Below are 19,789 nucleotides of genomic sequence, written 5' to 3'. Positions count from 1 at the left end.
AGTTATCCTAATAGCTTCTTGTTGCCAACCCTGCGGAAGTTTTTTTGGGGGGGGGGGGAGAAAGGAAAGAGGTTTAAAAATAGAGTCCATCAGTGCGCGATGGGAAAAGACCTGCCATTTAAATCCCGACAAAGCAATTTGCAGCTCATAATCAAGAGAACGGAAACATTTTATCGCATTTCCCTTTACAGTATAAGCTGCCCAGTTCCGCCACATCCACGGCAGAAATTAACATCAGACAAATGCTGGTAAAAGCTGGTCTGCTGTGTTTGTTCAAACAGGTCTATTGGCACATAACCAAGTATTGCTTGCAGGTGATACCTCATAATGAAAAACCTGTTTGTTTGGTGAAGTGAGTTTCTGGTTTACCTTTAATCTCCTCGTCTGAACAATTGATCAGAGGTTTGATATGTGCATGAAAATAAATGACCATTTTCATTTTCGAAAATCCCCACTCATCATCATCTTTTGAGGCCTAGTGTAACAAGCCCTCTTCATAAGCGTCCCACTGCCTCCCTCCTGAAGGTCAGAGTCTGACCCCAGACTGTTCGGTGGTGGCCTCTGTGTGACATTAGTGTGGTTGAGGGTAAGAAGAGGTCAGTGCGTGATGATTTTTCTCTGTGAATAGAAGACAGTCCATCTTTTCCTTGAATAGATGACACTGGGGTGTATTTATAGACGTGGTATCTCTGAACCTCTGTTGACCAGGAGCTCCAGCTAACAAACGCACTGTTCCTATTTATAAACCGTGGCAGTGTATTAACACGCTCTATTGTAATTATTTTGACTTATTAAAGAATTATTGCATGTAATCTATTGTTTCGCGGGGTTGTCATTAAGATAGAAATCAGCGGCCACTGAAAACATCACGTAGATCACCGTGACAAGTTGCTTACATTGGAGATTCACCAGAGGACGCGCTCAGAAAATAAACAGCTCTATATTGAGGACGCCACAGATCTGCGGCGGACAGAGTCGGACTCTGGTCGTACTCCTGTTCCTGCAACAGAGGAAGAAAAAACTCGTGCTGATTTGAACAATCGCCGGATTTTGTGCGAATCAAATCTTTGCATATTTTCCTGTTTGGACCAGATGTATACCAAACAGTGGTGACCCCCACTCTCCTTTTCAATGGGTTTGGGGTGATGTGCGCCGCTTCTTGGTGGAAACTGTTGCTCTTCAATCTCAAACATTAGCGAGAATGCCAGGAATTCAATTGTGTGCAGGCATTGGGAAACCTGCAACCTGCGTGTGACTTGACCGGCAGGGTCGCATCGCCGGTGCCCCGCCGAGCACGGAGGCTGTCATCCCGGACCGCGTCCAGGTACGCCCCCCCCCCCCCCCCCACTCTCTCCCTCTGTGTGTGTGTGTGTGATGATGATGAAGCGAGGGTCAAACGCGTTGCTTCTACAGTCAGTTGACCTCATTCGTCTTGTTGATTATAATCTGTCATCTCTGAGGGCGCAACAAAGGATACAATCGCGGTTATTCAGATCGCGCTCAGCGGAAAAGACGCATGAAAACAAAACCTTGCGCTAAACCTTTTCACCTCGAGCAGGAATGATTGAGGGTTAATAGAAACATCTTTTCATCACCTACAGCTGTAAAGGCCCAGACCCACGGCTTATTCAGAACCGTCATCAGCAGATATGACTCACACGCCCACATATTGGCTAAAATACTACACTTCATGTTGTTAATTATTGTTATTACGTTATTGATATGAAAAGAAAAAAATCCCGCAACTGGTCTCTGTGGTTAAGTTTTTGTTTTGTTAAGGTGTAACTCTCAGTAATGTCGCGATAAATTCTCTGAACCATCCAGGCATGCAACTAGCTCCTATTTCTAAGGGTATAGTCTATTTATAATATAGTGAAACGGTCTTTAAATATTTTTATTTTAAATATTTGAGAATATCTAAGTAGCCTATTAATTTTATGATAAACACTTAATTAATTTATTAGTAGTAAATATTTTCGACACCGAGCCCATAAGCCCTTTTTTCATAAACAAACATGCATGTTGCATATTGACGCCGACGCAAACTTGGATCAGCTAACTTTATTATTAGAGTAATGACATATCTGTGTATATATATATATGAAGTGGGCCTGTGTTGGAGCCATGAGCCTCGGCTGGCCTTATCTCCCTCAGTCCCTGAGACATCCTGTATGCAGGCCCATTGTTCCCGGCTGAACTGTCAACCTCTCTGCGCAGATGCACACCTGCCGCGCCGCACAGATATGTTCAGTGTGCAGCCTGTGCAGAGGAGATCTGCACAGGCTCAGAGCCCGACAGCCAGAGCATGGATGTGTGGTACCTGCATGCATGCGTTTGTTCTGCATAACAGTGCGTAAAATTTAATGGGGACTATAATGCATGGGCTATCGCAGTCCACTTTACTTCAAAAACAAAGATTAAAAAAAAAAAAGAAAAAAACTACTCTAATATCAATTAGACCTAATATGCTAATAATATATAAATAATAATCAATGAATTCAACCTGTGGGTCCTTTTTTTTTCTTTTGTCAATTTTTTTTTAAAACTCGATTCCTAACTTCAAATCCAGAACTTTAAAGCCATTAAATCCACCTCAGCGTGGAGTTGATGTAAAGGTTAGTTACTCTCGCCGAAACATTTCTTGTCAAACACTTGTGTATTTATTATTTTTCTGCGAGTGTTTAGAATACACTTGCCTTTCAAACGCGCCCTTATCTCCTTATTGTTTACAAAACATTAATGTGAGGAAGCGGAGAATGTACACAGCTACATTTCAGACTCGCCTCTCGGTCCCTGCGCGCACAGGAGGATGGCGATGCTCCTCCGCCCGGGACGGCGGCTGCTGATCGGTGCCGGTGCCGTTGCCGGTGCCGGTGCCGGTGCCGGTGCTCTTTCCCGTTGTTTCCTCGCACAGGCTCATTGAGCAAACGGTGGAAAGACGTGGTTGGTGCTCGTCGGTCTGGACGGGCCGCTGCTGTGAAGCCTGTGGATCAGCGCTGAGAGGAAGACGCTCAGTTCACTGCAGCACATGTGGGCGACTACACGAGTATCCACACTTCCCGCTTGAGCAACGTGTCTATGCTTTTGTGCTGAATCCGTCTTTAAGTGATCGACTGAAATATTTTCAGACTTCCTGTGATGAATCTCTTATTCATCGATGAAAAGAAACATCCTTTCAGAACCAGTCAGCAAAGGACCGTGCGCCTCATTCGCGTCTGACCATAAAAATATAAAGTGCAATATCAAGACGTCATCAGCAATGAATAATCTATGGGAAAAAAATTAAGGGTTTATTCTATTTTGTTAAAAAAAATGTAACGAGCATGTATTTTTTGCAGGAATTTAAGACTGTGTAAGTTTTAGGTAGTTTTGCCATAAAACTATTTTTCAAACGTTTGCCTGCACAAAAACGGCTCAACAAAATTGTATAAACATAAAACATTCTTGTTTTAACAATAAAAAAAATATAGGTCATTGTTAATTAATGTACCGTTAATTTGCAGGTTAGGTAACTGTATGTCTGATAAAGTCCTGTATAATAACTGTTATTGTTCTGTTTTAGTCTTATTGCGCCTCTGTTGCCTTTATGTGGCCCCCTGTACTTGAAGTGAAGTTGATGCGTTTAAAGGATGTAGTAAAAAAACAAAAAAAAAAACAAAACTGTGTCACAAATCAAAACCTTCCAAATGGTGTTTCATGTTTCAACAACCCTTCACTTATTCAAACACCAGCTCACAGTAATTAACCGTATGATAATAGCAGCAGTGGCTTTACAGCGGCGGTATGAAAACCTCTGGCAGATATCACTAATAAGCCTCTGTCGTTACTACATGTAATGCAGTTTTATTTTGTTGGGTCATTGTTTTCTGGAGCAGCACAAGACACATGCGAGTGAAAGGGTGTTTTTTCCCTCTGGGTGATGAGCCTGTGTTTGACAGACGCTGTGGAGCAGGGAGGGTGGATCAAGGTGAATGTGTGGATACACCTCCAGGCGCTCTGAAGTCACACCAGGAGACGTTGCGCTTTCCTGAGCTTCACCGAGAACTCTTGCAGCCAAATCCGTGTGATCTGTGAAGGGTGATACCACAATCTAATTTACAGTGGACTATTAGATATTACGAAGGAATATTCCGTAATGGGTCATCTTCTAACATAATAACTCAGTTTGGATGATAGCTGTGATGTGTTGTCAAAACAGTGCATTTTTGTAGCGGTGCAGTCTGATCCAGATGGCAGTCATGTATTGATCCGCCGTGTTAATGTGACGGGGAGAGTAGGAGGGCCGGGGCTGAGGTCAGTCCGTATTAAAGCGTTTCACTCGTCAACATGTCTCTTACACCAAGAGGCTCGCTGGCCCCCGGGGCCTGGGGATGGTCCTGTGGGGCTCACAGGGAAGTGTCGACGTAATTCACCAGTCTGACTACAACACAACCAAGGAGGTGGAGCCGTGTGTCTGTTTTTATGCTTTAAGACTCTGTCGGCAGACACCAGTAGTTTGTTTCTCACACGACAGCCTGGCCTGAGTGAATTCCTCTTCCAGTGTGATTCCACTTTTTAGAAATGCTTATCATGACCGCCCTGTCAGAACACTTTGTATTTTTATTTCCCCACACATCGCTGTGATTTTTATTTTTTATTTTTTTGGCTTTATTTTCCTATATGAATCTGGAGCCTGTTACTTAATCGACAAGTTAACTGCATTAACATTGTCTTTCTTGTAGGGCTACAGGTAACAGAAGGAAGAACACTACTGCTATATAGCCCAATACTGGCAGCCTCTGCATTATATCTTCATTATTATTATTATTATTATTGCTGCTGGTTTATTGTTATTTGGAGATTATAAAAGTTTTAAATAGGCATAATGATGGTAATCTGAAGCTATAAGCGCTGTTCATGATCACGTATCAAACTGAAAGTGGAAAACTGCATTTGATCAGATATTTTATTTATTTTCTTCTTTTGTCGCGCTTTGAAATGAGAAATGAAAAATATGAAGATATTCCAGGACCGTTATTGTCACTGACACGGAATCGTTTGTGAATTGTATTAAATACAAATTACATTTAGAATTAAATTTATTTAAAAAAAATCTTATTCATTGTCTGGTGACCGAAGTAAGGGAACACGAAATACTTGAGTCTGACTGATGCAGAATGTCTGTTTGTTGAAGGCCAGTTGTGCAGTAACAGCCAAATATACACAGAACATATGAACTAGTTAAATAGACGTCAGTCGCTGAGGAACACAAATTATCAATCACACTGTAAAGTCAAATTATTATTATTATTATTATTATTATTGTTATTATTAGTTTCTATATTTTATCTTGTTACACTAGCAGGATAAATTGACATTTAATAGATTAGCATAAATTAAGATAAATAATGAGCAACTCAGTAAATAGGCTACATATTAATTTTGCAAGACACATTGTGCCTGAATAGCAGACATTTTACGAAGTAGCCTAAACAGTGGAGTAAGTGTAAAAGGAAACCTCACCTATCACTGCTCAATGGCCCAAGATTGTTATGAACAAACTGTAAAAACGACTGTATGTTAAAAAAATATGCTGTGTTACCTTCACAGAGCCGTTTAGTGTTGGTCGCTGTTTGTCAACAGTGGTTATCACAGCCTAAAGCATACAACAGATTAGTTCATGACCACTGTTTTACTTTAAGAAATACAAGTTTATTAAGAAATTCACAAATCTAGAAAAGAGGGAAAAGTGCTAATTAAAATGAAACATGGCCCCAACATGAGGGAGACAATATAGCTAATCACGTTTATAAAAAAATAATAATTAGAAAGATTAACAAAACCTGGCACTGGCTGGCGTCATATTGGAAATCATATCATACATACATATGGGATCAAGAACAATGGAAAACCCTGAATTGTATTAGTGGTAGTCTGATGGATCTCTACCCACAATTTCACCTTTTTAACTGAACAAGATTCACAACCATGCAGGCCTCGCTCGGTGCATGTTACTCAGAAGGCCGAGCAGCTCGGACTCATTAAAGCACTGACTTAATTAGGGCATCTTATGTCCACGTTTCATTTGGCAATAGTTAGGATTAGCCGTGCGTAAAGTTGAGAGAAATCATTACGCAAACCAATAACACACAGCTGAGGCAGTGTCAGCGATGTCCGTCCCCGTCAAAGCTTTTCAGAGGCACAGTTTGACTACAGGTTCTGGCCATCAGTCCAAGTGTAACACAGGCGCACGAAATGGCTCCCAGAGGTTGTGCTACCTGATGCGTCCTGACGACTCCTTTACCTCCCGTTTCCATTTTGTCAAAAATCTTTCAACACCAGCTGACGCATACCTCCTCATCAGCTGGACCCACACAGCTCATCAGAAAGGTCTCTTCAAAAAAAACAAAAAACAACAAAAAAAATACTCTTGGTTCTGTTTTGAAATCACAGGAATTAACTCTCCACCTCTTAGAGTCCCCCACTTTTACCCAGACCATGTGGTAAACTTTAAATATCAATCCTTGTGTGTAACGCCGAGTGTTTGGTCTCATGTTCCCAGTAAGAGCAGTGCATCATGGACAGCTCCGCGGGCTGGCGGGAGCAGGCGAACTGAAGGCCCGCTCCGTTGCTGGAGGAGACCGGAGGCGGCGCCGCGGTGGCCGGGCTCAGCTGCTGGGCATGGTGGGGATGTGCGGGATGGTGATGGTGACTCATGCCGTTGTAAGAGTTCACCATGCTGGGGAGCGCCATGCTCTGCACCCTGGAGTAGGGGTTATAAGAGGAGGGGGGTGACAGCCCCTTCACATTCACCGGACTCACGTTGCCACTGGCCATCTGACAGGACGTGTAGGACATCGGAGTGGGCGGCTGGCCTAGCGACCAAGAGTTGTTCATGAAGCTAGACTGCAGGTACTTGGGTGGGGACAGGTAGCCGTAGCCGTCTCCTCCAAACAACGACTTCCCCGGCTGGAAGTGCGTCGGCGGAGGTCTGAACGGCCGCTTCATCCTGCGGCGTCTCCTGTAGTTCCCCTTCTCAAACATGTCCTCACAGGCCGGGTCGAGAGTCCAATAATTCCCCTTTCTCTCCCCGCCGCCCTCCCGCGGAACCTTAATGAAGCACTCGTTGAGACTCAGGTTGTGTCTGATACTGTTCTGCCAGCCTTTTTTATTTTTCTCATAGAAGGGAAATTTGCTGATGATATACTGGTAAATACCAGACAGAGTGAGGCGCTTCTCCGAGCTCTCCCGAATGGCCATGGCAATGAGAGCGACATATGAGTACGGAGGTTTCTGGGACGGATCCGGCTTCTCCGGGACTTTGTCCTGGACCGGCTCCTCTTTGGGCCGCTCTTTCTCCTTGTTCGTGTTGGTGTCGTGGATCATTAAGGCCATTGCGTCATCCTCCGAGTTTTGGTAAGTGGCCATCATTGCGCACACCAAAACAAAACAAGTCCAGTCCAGATGCCAACAAACAAAACTTTAAATGGCGCTTGTAACCTCGATGAGCGGGATTATGCGCTGCAGACGCGCTGGATGCACCGCGGACTGAAAGTTGTCCTCCAAACTGCGCACAGCGAAATCTTTATTTTGCAGCTCAGTAGGTGACATGCAACAGACCTTCCTCTCTCTCCAACAGGGATTTTTCTAAACTGGTTTGTGCTGCAGGCGCAACCCGAGTTGTGGTTTGTGAGTCGGTGTAAGCCCAGCCCTCTCCTCTTTTTTCACATCCACTGACAGGCTGCTTCTGCTCCAATGCTCTCCACACAGCGACGTAGTGCTTCGTGATTTGTGCGCATCGGAGTTCCGCCTCCGGTGGTTACAGTATATGAAAAAAATAATCCGCTTCCCTTAACCTGCTGAAATTCGTGTGTATCAGACCCGGGTCAAAATAGCTCGCTTTGGACATCATAAACATGTATTTGCATTCAAATAGCGGACAATAGAAAGCTATATACATATGAATGTGACATTTAAATAAATTGCAAATATTTGTTAAAGCTGACATCCCTTCCTTTATGCTGGGTATTATACAGGCATTAAATTCAGTAGCACAAAGGGCAATTAAACATTTTCCGCTTCTGCTTTTTGGATTATATAGAAAAGAAAACAATGAAAGAAAGAAAGAAAGAAAGAAAGAAAGAAAGGGCTCATTTGATTTTTACGCACGATCCAGTAAAAATGAAACCTGTAATAACCTAATAATTTTAATATTAATAATAGTAGGCTAGTTATACACATTTGTGTGAATTACGGATATTTCTACATGCATTTCTGGTTTGGAATAACAGTTGTTCCAACAAAATCCATGACAAACACCTTTAGTCAAACTTAAGCACAATAATATATCTGACTAAGCTGTGCCAGATGGAGGCTCTCACATCCTAACCTCAGTCCAAAGACATGCACATTTGCAAACGGCTGCATGTCCACAGCTCTAAGAAAAGTCTGGAGAGATAGTGCGGCTTAATTAGCTCACATTGCGAGGGAAGTGCACAGAGAGGTATTCATTTCTCTGGCCACCCATGAGGGTCCCCTCGGCTTTCTCTGGGAGTGTATTTCCGTGCTCTGGGAGTCTGTGCAGGTGGAACAGCACTGGCATGTGTGTCATCACCCTGCACCCAGTCTGCAGCCCGGCCGCAGCAGCGGCAGCAGCTGAACCGCGCCGAGAGCCAACCATCTCTCAGCGCGCAATTACCACAGACCCACGGTTTCAAGCGTCACGACGCGATGTTATTTCTTGTTTCAATGTCTTTTTCACATGTTTAAGACGGAGAGCATTTCCAGATAATCTCAACAACGCCATTATGCCAGGGCTGTGTAAGTATTCGGCTCGGTTCAAACATGACATCATTCCGTATATTCATTAACTCAGCAAGCAACTCGAGATGATAAGGATCCAGTTATCAATGTGCAGAGCAATAAAAAATTCTGTCCGTACCAAAAATATATAAAATGCTAAAATAAAAAAATATATAAATGAGTTACATTCTAATTGATATATTCTGCTTGTTTGTGAGAAAACTGACTCGTATCTTGTAAAGAAGGTCTAACCTGATTGCACCTTTTTCTTTCATGAATCTTTGTTTTAAAGAAATGGTTTTACAGACCATTTACATGAAACACACAAGCTGGCAGAAATATGGCGGAGTGGTTTGTAAGTTTGCTTAGCTTTACTGTACCTCATGACTTGTTTAGTCTTCTTTTATTGTTCCAGAGAAAGTCTGTGGTCTTCTCCTCTTCCCTGGTTCTGCACTCAAATAAAAATAAAAGTAGAGGAATCACCCAAATATTGGAGGAAAGACCAAAGCAGCACAGCATTTTGTTTAATAATTATTTTAGCATTTGCATTGGACTCATGAAATCTTGCAGAGAAATATAAATATGTAAATATGAAAAAAAATATAGAACTTAATGTAAACATCATTTAGAAGTTAAACCATTATCAACAGCCAATAACTTCCACGAATATAAAATAATGCTAGTTCTCATTTTGCCCCTAACCCCTTCAGAGATCCCCTGGTGGCCCCCGTACATCACCCTAAAAACACTGTAAAGCTCGTTTTTTTTTGTTTTTTTTTCTTAGCTAAATGTTAAAAGCTGCAGACAGACACTTCCTTAAGAACGGTTTCGCTCATGGAGATGTTTCCTTGTTAGTGAAGCTATTCCAAAGCTACCAAGGATTTTTATAGTTCCCAGGAAATACTCCTGCTACCTGCTGTGAAAAAGTTGCATGACATTTACACCACCTGAACAATCTCAATTCAGCCTAATTAGACTATAACCCCCCCCCCCCCCCCCCCCTTGCCTGTCCGGGTGAAGCTGCTGCAGGGTCCCGGAGTGCTTCCTCAGCTTGCCCTCCTCTACCTGTCGCCTTCCCGCCTCGGAGCTGCCTCGCCACACGCTTCACGTCACAGTCGCATGTGGACAATCCGCAAACAAAGCGAGGGGCCTGAAACTTGAGCCGCCTGCAGCCTGCAGAGGCGCCCAGGAATGTTCATCTGAGAGCCTGTTTTCGTTTGCGGGGCTTTGATAAGCAACAAATCAACAAATACATCAACAAATAATTAACAATAAAAAGGGAACCAATGTGCAAACTGATATTAGCTACTACATGCTGATTTGGTCAGTGTGATATGATATGAATTTCTACATTTTATTTGCGTTATTCATTAGGCTATTTGTTTTATTTTTTATTTTAACTTGTGCTCTGAAAATGCTGCTGTAAGCCACATACAATTCTCTCAGAAAAAAAAAAATTAAGCACATGACATGGATTTCTTTTTTTTTTTTTTTTTCTTAACTTATTCCCGTCAGTAGCAGCTGATAATCGTGTATTAGTGTGTGGATTTTCTGTGCTGCGTGGTGAGTGAGAGCACGCCAGTCACTGAGAAGCCTATCACAGACAGAGAGGAATCCGTGTTTTCCTCTTCAGTAAATGCACATCCTTCAAATGTCTTTCTCAAGTTATCGCTCGCTCCCTTTCAAATGAGTAAAAACACCTCCTATAAAAAAGATCCGACACGTCTCACCACACACAGACACAACTAGTGAAACATATCTGAAAATGAATTTGCATTCATGCAATATGTAGGCAGAGTTTATTAATCACATGCCTATGTATGAAATAATATCTGTTTTAGTGATAACACTTGTCTAAATTGTTGGGCTGCAGCAAAACAGTTCCTCCTCTAACCTCCTTAGACTCAATCAGCTTCTTAACAGTTCGTTTTTTATTGGCTTATTGTAACTTTTTATGACATAGGCGACTTAGTGCATATAACAGACTCATAACCATAGATGTTCTATATTGAAACAGCCCAAAGCTTTGCAGTGTTGTTTGTCTCATAGCCTGCTGTATCTTTGATTTCTTCATAGGTTCACTGGTATTTCCTCAGAAGCGCGGTGTGCGTGTGGTAGGCCTGCAGTGGGCTGAGGAGCCATCATTGTAACGGGCCGTAATGTAATTTGAAAGAGTGGAATTCCTGTCCTCTCGCACTTCCTGCCCTCGCAGGTCTGGGACTAGGATGTTTATGATAGCGGGTGCGGGTGGAATGCGGCGGACGGATCCACCGGGTCAGCCCGGGACCGGAGAACAGCCACCCGGGGCTGCAGAGGCTTCAGTCTGCCTCTGGCAGCAAGATAGGACCAGGCAGAAGGAAATCAGATGACAACATTACAACTTACATATTTCATTCTAATTTTAATTTGTTTTATTAAGTAAAAAAAAAAAAAAAAAAAAAGTTGTTTATATGTAGAATATGATTTTGATGTGATAATGATAGTAAAAAAATGAAATATTAGCAAACAAAAATAAATGTAAATAATTATGATAATACTAATAATACTAATAAATAATAATAATAATAGGCTTTTATAGGTAGTGCTAATGGCACAGCAGCAATATTTTAACTGTTTTGTTAAATTATAATACTTCAATCATTATTAGAATTTGAATAAAGATCATTGTGTTTTCTTTCTTGATTTCTTTCCCAGATGAACCTACACTGGTTTATTTTTGCAAAGAACCACTGCTGTGTTAAGATCATATAAAGATGCACTTAACTTTATTTTGCCTTACATGTCCATGAGATTATTACCTGGATTATATTTTATAGTTGAGAGAAAGTTACATTAGCATGAAGGTTTTGGAAATTATTATTGTGGATAATAAAGTGGAACCACTTTCTTGATGAGAAATTAACTTAACAATGAAATTGAATGAATATAGTCAAAATGAACATATAAATGGTTTAAATTAACAGCAGAGTTACACTGCCTGCCAAAGACTTTTGTAATCCATATGCTCTTTCTTTATATTTATAAATGGTGCCCATAAAGTGTGTTAATAACAACCATCAAATAACTGTATAGAAAATATGCTTGTTTCTTCTTGAGGGGCAGGAGAGTAGAGCTCTGTGGTCCATAAGCATTGGTCCATCTGCCCTGTACAGGCTGCAGGGAGAGACATCTTTCACTGGTTGTCCCAGTTTGATCTCTCTGAGTCAGTCTCTGGGTCATTTGCATCTGGCTTGGCTGCATGATTAAACATCAACAAGACGTTGCTTCTCCTCAATGGAATCCTTATGAGGTGCAGGAAAGAGATGGGCGATGGGGGATGGAGGGATAGAGAGAGTAGGTGAAGAAGAAGAAGAAGAAGAAGAAGGATCTACCCTCAGCCCACATGCAGCGCGGCCAACATGGCTCCTGTTCCTCTCAGAAAGAAGAGAGGCAGATAGAGCAAATAAACACTGACCGCCAGATTCCCCCCCATCTCCTTTACATCCCCACCCGCATGGATTAAGGCTCGGGGAGGGATGAGGATTGGGGGGGGGGGGGGGCACACAGGCATAAACACATATGCACACATGGTCTCACTTCTGAGGTGTTGTGTTTAAATGCATGTGCTGCCATAATAAGAAAACGTCTGTATTAAAAAATATATTAAGGGTGGTGTGTGAGGGACACTTCCTCACCTAAAGTCTGTCCCCTCTCCTTCAGACAGTCAGGTCATTGTGTGAAAGTGCACACCATCCACAAATCTGCCCCACATCTCCCCTACCATCACCCTTCATGAGCTCCTCCGTGGAGGGTGATGTGTTTTTCGGGTGGCCCGGTGTGTTTACATTTCTTATCGGCTGCAGGAAGCCTATTGGAAGCTCTATGGCCTCCAACAGTAAGTCCTATGACATGCACGTAAATCCACTGAAAAGCAAAGAGGATGATTACACTTTATTCTCATATGCCACATCGCAGCTAACTCAAACAAAAACAAACAATAAAATAACTCTTTAATTTGCATATTCCACTTCGTTGACAGGTTTTTTCACTCAGTTTAAAAAAAAGATATTTAAGGTTTGCTATCAGAAAAAAACTGCTTGCATGCTTTTTTTCCCGCAAATGTAGTCGCATGTGGGTATGCGGGTGAATTCCAGTGTAGTAATCAACAGCGCACAGTCATTTTTCTTTCCGTACTCCTTTCAATTTCTCTGCAAGTGCAATTGCAGAGAAATTGAAAGGAGTACAGAAAGAAACAGATGAGATAAAGGCAGAAGAAGAGCGCGCAGAGCGACTGAAGAGTCAAAGTAAAGCGGGAGGTGAGGAGCGAGGTGAAAACAGAGGGCAGAGCAGAGGAGAGCCACATTGTGTTCTTGCTAACCTTTACTGAGAGGTGAAGTGCTGCAGCCTCCTGCCAACAAGATTCTCTTTGAGGTTTTCTTGAACTTCTGCCAGGGCTTAAATGATTCACAGGAGCAGACGTACAGTACGTGTGCGCTGTAAGCTGAGGGAGAACTTTTTGAGTCAGCACGTAGAGTGTTTTTGTGTTTGCGCGTATACTATTTATGCAGGAGGTAAACAGAGTGAGATAAGGAGAGGCGGGAAAAAGAAAGAGAGGGCAAACTGGTGATTATCAAAGCTTTAGGTGGATGTGACTGAAAGAACAGCAACAATTCAAACTCACACCAAGCCAAAATTTCCCTCTTCGCAGTGTAAACTTCCTCAAAACTCACCAGCTGAACCTTTTCACCTCCCTGAAACAGCTCAACTACACACTGCCACAGTCACACTCCAAAATCCCCAACCGTCAGACCCATTTCCACATCTTCATCCCAGCCCGGGGATTAGATTTCAGGCCAAATCAAAACAAGTCACTTCGTTAGAGGTAATTACACAGGTAGCCTACCTCACAGGGCAAACAAACATGGCTGCCAGCTGACACCCTGAAGACAGATCAAAGTGTGGGTCTGACAAGGAATGAGGAGGAGAACATTCAAACATTGGCTCCTTAACCGCTCACATACTCTCATCTTCTCTTACATGTGCGCGACTAGCTGCAGGAACCTGTTTTTGGGAGTGTGTGTGTGTGTGTGCACACGTCGCGCACCAACTTCTTAGCGCACTAACTTTTTATAGACCGGGGATTGTGCAGTTGAAAGATGGAGAGGTGTCAGGGGTGAACAGAGTGACCTTTTACAGTTGAGCAGCGTGTGAGAACAGTGTGTGTTAATGGTGCAGAACAGCAGAGATGTGCTGCACGTACTGTGCTGAGGGTGGTGCTCTGCTTTGGTGGTCTGTGTGAGGAATGATATCGGACATGGTGGATGTGTTACCTGTCAATGTGCCTCTTTTCTATGACAAGTGTATTATGATAGCCACTTTTAAGTCTCGATCCACTTACTCCGAGTTGCTCGTCATCTTAGCTTTATCCGCCTTTAGAATCCTTTCAGGCACCACAGTCTTTTTTTCTTGACAGCACTTTGTTAAAACTTTAAAAACTGAAACTTTTAATGTCATAAAAACTGAAACAAAGATTAACAGTGGTTTTACAATACCTGACTCTGGCCCATTCTTGAACATATCTGGCCAAAATACAAAGAAAATAATGTGTTGCTTTCTTTCTGTTTCTCTTTCTTACACAACATGCAGCCTCCCTTTGAACCAGAGTGTTGTTAGGGCAACCAGGCAAGGTTATTCCTCCCTTCTCTAACATGCCAGCCTACCCGTGTACAATAGAGCGGAGTGTATGTGGGTTGCAGTGAATAAGGTAAGAGATGTTATCTAATCGCCACATGGAAAGAAGAGAAACGGGAAGCCAGGCAGTCTGAACACCAGCTGTCCGTTACGGTCTTTCTACCTGTTTTCTCTCTGTCTCTCTCTCTCATCAGCGTTCTACATTGTTCTTTGACTGCTCCTTTATCTCCCTATTGATTATTAATTAAGCATAGATATAGCTTGGGGTCCATGTCGTGCTACTTTGCTGATGACAATCTTATTGATTGGTGGGACAGAGGCTGCTGTAAGAGATGCATCACAGCTCACTGTGCTGCAACATGTTCACATTTGTCCTAAAAGAGAAAAGGGATCAGACATGGCAGGATATGGGCTGAAATAAAACAGAGTGCAGCATTACAAGCATAATAAAACAATAAAATTTGATTATGGTGACAAAGTGTATGTCTTTGACTTAAACATTTGGTGGTAGAAAAACAAAAATCAGGAAGGAGGAAGTAGGTCTTTCGTTGTAATAAATGACCATAAGCAAGTGAAACTATTTGAGAATCTTCACTTTGGATTTGGCCGTCATTTTCTTTAAATATAAGATATCGCAGCCACTGGGAGATGATGTTTGTGGCCTCCACTGCTGACTTCAAACAGATCCAGTGAGTATAGTTTGAAGATGAGATCTCGAAACCACGCACACCACTAAAGCACACTGGGCTCAGCCAACAGAGGATCACTCTCTGTAGGATCCGCTTGCTCACAGCACACCACACAAACCTCCCCAGCCCCAGCTCTCCTGCCTCCGTTCTGACCTCAAAAACAAACAGGAAAACCAGGCAATGGGACACACACGCACGAAGAGACAAAATCACTCATATATAAAAAAAAAAAAAAAAAATGCACACACACACACGTTCACACACAAACTGCCCATACAGTGGCTGTGGTAACCTTGACGATGGTTAAAGAGTGGGCTAGCCAGAAGCTGGGGATGAGAGGAGAGATTCGGGTTACTGTTTCCAACTGGAAGACAGCAGAATCCCCTCTGGCTCCACTTGGACAAATCATAATCACCTAATTACTGCTGGAAAATGTGGAAAAAAGGCTGCAAGCCAAAAGAGAAAGGTGAAATGTGGGTAAAGGGAATATTAATCCATCACAGTTTAGTATTCCAACATATTTATGCCCCCCAGAGACACCATATTTGTCCTGGTGTATACTCTGCTGTGCATTGTACATGGGTCAGGGTGTTACTTTCGCAACTTTTCTGAAAAGTTCTACATTGTTCTAGCAAAAGAAATATTCTAATTTTGAGAAACTATAACAAAAAAATGTCAAATAAAGTAAATAAAGTGCAATAAGTAAATGTATGAAACAGGTTTCTTAAAATTATTTAAAAAGAATGAAGTAGTTTAAATTTACTTATATTTATTAAAGATATTTTAGAAAAACAGTTAATTCATTTTTAAATGCTTTAAAAACAGGAGATTTTCAAAATGTTCCTCTGTGTAAATCAGTTGTTCATGAGCAGATGTCTAGATAAATGCTGACACTTTGTTCTAATTCATTCATATAAGCACGTCTTTCCTTAACTATCAATGTGACAGTAATGCATTGGTGTTAAATGTTACATATCATCTTTAATTGTGCAAAAGTGCTTCATTATCATTATAGTGTAAGAGATGATTCTTGTTATTGATTAACTACTATGATGAAGAGTCACAGTTAGTTTGTAGGAACAGGTGGCTGTCAGAGTTGCAGATCATGCAAGGTGGCATCCATCACTGTTTGATTCTGAGCTGCAGAGGAAAAGAGGAGTATTAGAAGAGAGAACATGTCCCAGTGAGGGCAGAGCAGGGCGAGGTCAGAAAAGGGGGGATAAAAGGAGGGAGCGAGAGAGAGAGAGCGCGCTTCCTTTGGTGCATTTTCCCCTGAGGGCAGAGAGGAGGAGAGGGGCTGCTCCCCTGACAGATCTGAAGATGTCCTGTTTTGCTTTTCCTTCTGCTCTCCCTCTTCCTGCAGGAAGCAACATCACGCTGGGCACCAAAGCCTTGGCAAGCTCTGGCCATTCTGATCTGCGGCTGATGTGTGCTTCTACAGATGCAATGGAACAATAATGGACAGACATACAGATGTGCAAAAAGTCAAATGTAATCGAGATGAGATGCTGCAGAACTGCAAGTGGTCGACCCTCTGTATTTATGCATAGTTTAATCTTATAACATGTCACTTCAAGAAATGGTTGTCAAGATGAAATGCTGGGAGGATCAGCAACTGCCACTGAAAAACACAATACAACAGACACAGAATTTCATGTTATACTTTATGTGTTTTTCAAAATCACGTACAAAATCACATCACTGATGTAAACAATTCAAACAAAGCAAGTGGGAAAAATATTGATGGATGGGAATGGAAAAAACAAACACGTTTAATTTTCTTGATACACATGTGGATTGGTGTGCTATACTCTTCTTTGCTCTAAATACACATTTGAAACATTTGAAATACCTAAAAGAAGCAGAGGTTCAGTGATAGGTGAAAGAAAATTACAGTATTAGTTTCAGTATTAGTTTAAAAGCTGAATAGAGTTGATTATTTGTTAATTAATTGTGCTCAAAACAGAAATTTACTTTTGAGAATTTGAAAATAGTCAAAATACTGAAAGAAGTTGAAGTAGAAATTGAAATTAATTAATGAAATAAATTGTAAGGCTGCTAAAATGGAAATATTGACAGAAGTAGAAGTTTAGTGATAAGTGAAAGAATATGAACTGGCAGTTGCGATGGAAGTGAATGGAGTTTAAGTGTTAATTAAATGTGCTCAAAATTTAATAATTTTAAAATACTCAAAATACTGAAAGAAGTGTCAATTGAAATGCAATTAGAGAAATAAATTAAAATGGCAGTTAAAATGGAAATACTGAAAAAAGCTGAAGCATTAATTGAAGTGTCAGCACTGAGGCTGAGCAGGAAGTCTTGGCTGTAGTTTAAACTCTCATTAAACAATAAGTGGTGTGAACAGATGAAAGCAGTGGAAGTGTCAGTTCACATGTAAGCACTAAAAGCAGCTGAATTATCAGTTAAATGTTTTGGAAACAAATGAGATTAAATTTCGCCTTAATAAGAGAACACAACTTCGTTTTCAGAAAAGACAACATCGTGGAACAAATCCCAGCTTTTGATCCATACATGCACCAAACACACTCACGCAGATATCACATTCATTCATAAAATCTTGCTTTCATACAAATACGCACACACACACATATACACACCGAAGCCTGCGGTGACTTTTGTTCTCATATCCATCCACACTTTTGTGATTCACACTGACATCATCACCACTAACACACCCAGTGCAGGATCTGTGGAGTCTCCAAGGAGCCACTTATGCTCTTTGAGTCTCCATCCAGAGCCAGGCCCTCTCCTTCTCTCTCCCCTTCGTACATAAGCCACGTTACTCTCGTCCGCTCTCCTCTGACTATTCATTCACACTGGCGGCCTCTCTCTGTGTGTTTGTGTGGGTGTGTGTGTGTGTGTGTTTTCCTCTCATTCTTAGTGTGAGACTTTATCTCTGAATCAGATAAGGCTCCGGTACTGGTCTTAAACCTTCAGCAGATCTGTCCAAACACATGAGCTCATGTCAGAGGGCTGCTGCTGCCTGTTAACTCCATGAGCTAATATAGAGTCCATGTGTTTGTTGGTCATGCTGTGTGGAGGTGTTGTGGGTCCTGGTTCCTTTCTTTATCCCTGACTTCAGTTTCCTATGATTTCTCTTCTTTTCTTTTATTATTTGCCACCCCATCAATGAATTTTGATCACTTTGACCCTGTTCCTCCATCTTCTTGACCTCCTTTTCTCTTGCCTCTCTTCCCGATGTCTCTCGACAGCTTGAATTTGATCATGTTAACACTATCAGACGTGGAGATCTCAAACACAGGACGTTGTCAGGACAACAAAGCTGAAGCCACACAGGCAGAGTTGGGCTGAACCTGCATGATGGTCTCTTTGGTAATATGTGTGTGTGTGTGTGTGTGTGTGTGTGTGTGTGTGTGTATTTGTGTGTGTAAGTTGTCTAGTAAGGGACTGAGTGAGCAAAAGGATGCAATTGTGAACGTGTTTCACAGTCTGGTACAGACAGAACAATAGCTGGGTATGTGATTTTTGTGTGCACACGTGTATTTCATCACCCTGTGTGGTTGTTTGGTGACTAGCTTGCGTGTGTGTGTGTATTACATCCCTGTGGTGGTGGTGGTGGGGGGGTGGGGGACCGTTAGGAGGAGACTAAGGTTACCCCCTGATAGAGGCAGCGCGGGGTCATTCCGCGGCGGGACACTTCTCAGGGGTGACCCCATCGCCCCTTGTGGCCCCCCGAGCAGACGGGACTTCTGAGGAGAGAAGAGGAAGGACCAGAGGAGAGACCCCCGGAGAACAGGACCCCCGGTCTGCCCCAGACCCCGGACCTCCAGTCCCGGCAGGGCCCGACCCAGGCCCAATGTGTTCCCAATCAGGAGAAACACAAACAATACTTTTATTAAAGAGAGGAGACCGCTGAGGCCATCCACACACACACACACACACACACACACACACACACACACACACACACACACACACACACACACACAGGGAGAGAGAAACACACACATTTCTTTTCTCCTAATATCAATGGGAGCAACATTTGTTTTATTAAGACAAAGATTAAGCAGCTGTAAATCAGCTCTGGCAAATAGCTGTCAAATCACTATTATCACCATCACCCATGACCCCGGATCCTGCCTTCCCTTTCCTTCTCTGCCCGCTCGCTCCTCCATTCTTCTTGGTCTCTATCCGGGAAAACAAACGGAGGGATTAGGGATTTGTGGAGGGGTAATGGGAGCCAGGTGGAGGAGTGTGACTGTGGGGGTCTCCTGCCAGATTAAGGAGGAGCTGCAAGCCCCAATCCCTCACACTCCTTCCTACGGGCAGCTAATGTTTCTTTTGAAGAAATAATCCCGTTTGACCATCTAATAGCACTTGGCAATTATGAGCCTTTGCAGGGCATGTATGGTATTACCAGAGCTGGCTACCAGCGAGGGGGGACGGACGCAGGTAGAGACGTTTCTGAGGACCAGAGAGAACCAATCAGATGTAACATAAAGCATTTTAACAGAGCATATGGAGAAGTTTTACTGTAAATATCCAAGAGGGCTGATAGAACCAGAACTTGTGTTTTTATTTTATTTTCATTTTCTTATTTAGTCACTAGAGAGTCTTTGTGGTACAAACCAAACTATCACCAAAGTGTGTTACATTTTCATACTTCT

The 19,789-nt window shown here is 42.4% G+C and overlaps 1 protein-coding gene across 1 annotated transcript; it reads right to left on the bottom strand.

Annotated features, from left to right (window-relative positions):
• Nucleotides 1-5,669: 5,669 nt before the first annotated feature.
• On the bottom strand, nucleotides 5,670-7,717 carry foxl2a (forkhead box L2a). The gene has a single exon (XM_071471878.1). It carries the CDS (start codon nucleotides 7,408-7,410, stop codon nucleotides 6,490-6,492), a length of 921 nt encoding a protein of 306 aa, XP_071327979.1. The 5' UTR covers nucleotides 7,411-7,717; the 3' UTR covers nucleotides 5,670-6,489.
• Nucleotides 7,718-19,789: the final 12,072 nt, after the last annotated feature.

This window comes from Trachinotus anak, unplaced genomic scaffold (genome assembly GCF_046630095.1).
Source record: "Trachinotus anak isolate AG129_WGS33_773 ecotype Australia unplaced genomic scaffold, CSIRO_AGI_Tana_v1 ptg000034l, whole genome shotgun sequence".
NCBI classification, from domain to species: domain Eukaryota; kingdom Metazoa; phylum Chordata; class Actinopteri; order Carangiformes; family Carangidae; genus Trachinotus; species Trachinotus anak.
Note: the sequence above shows the minus strand (reverse complement) of the source record. Positions and strands in the feature narration are given on the sequence as shown.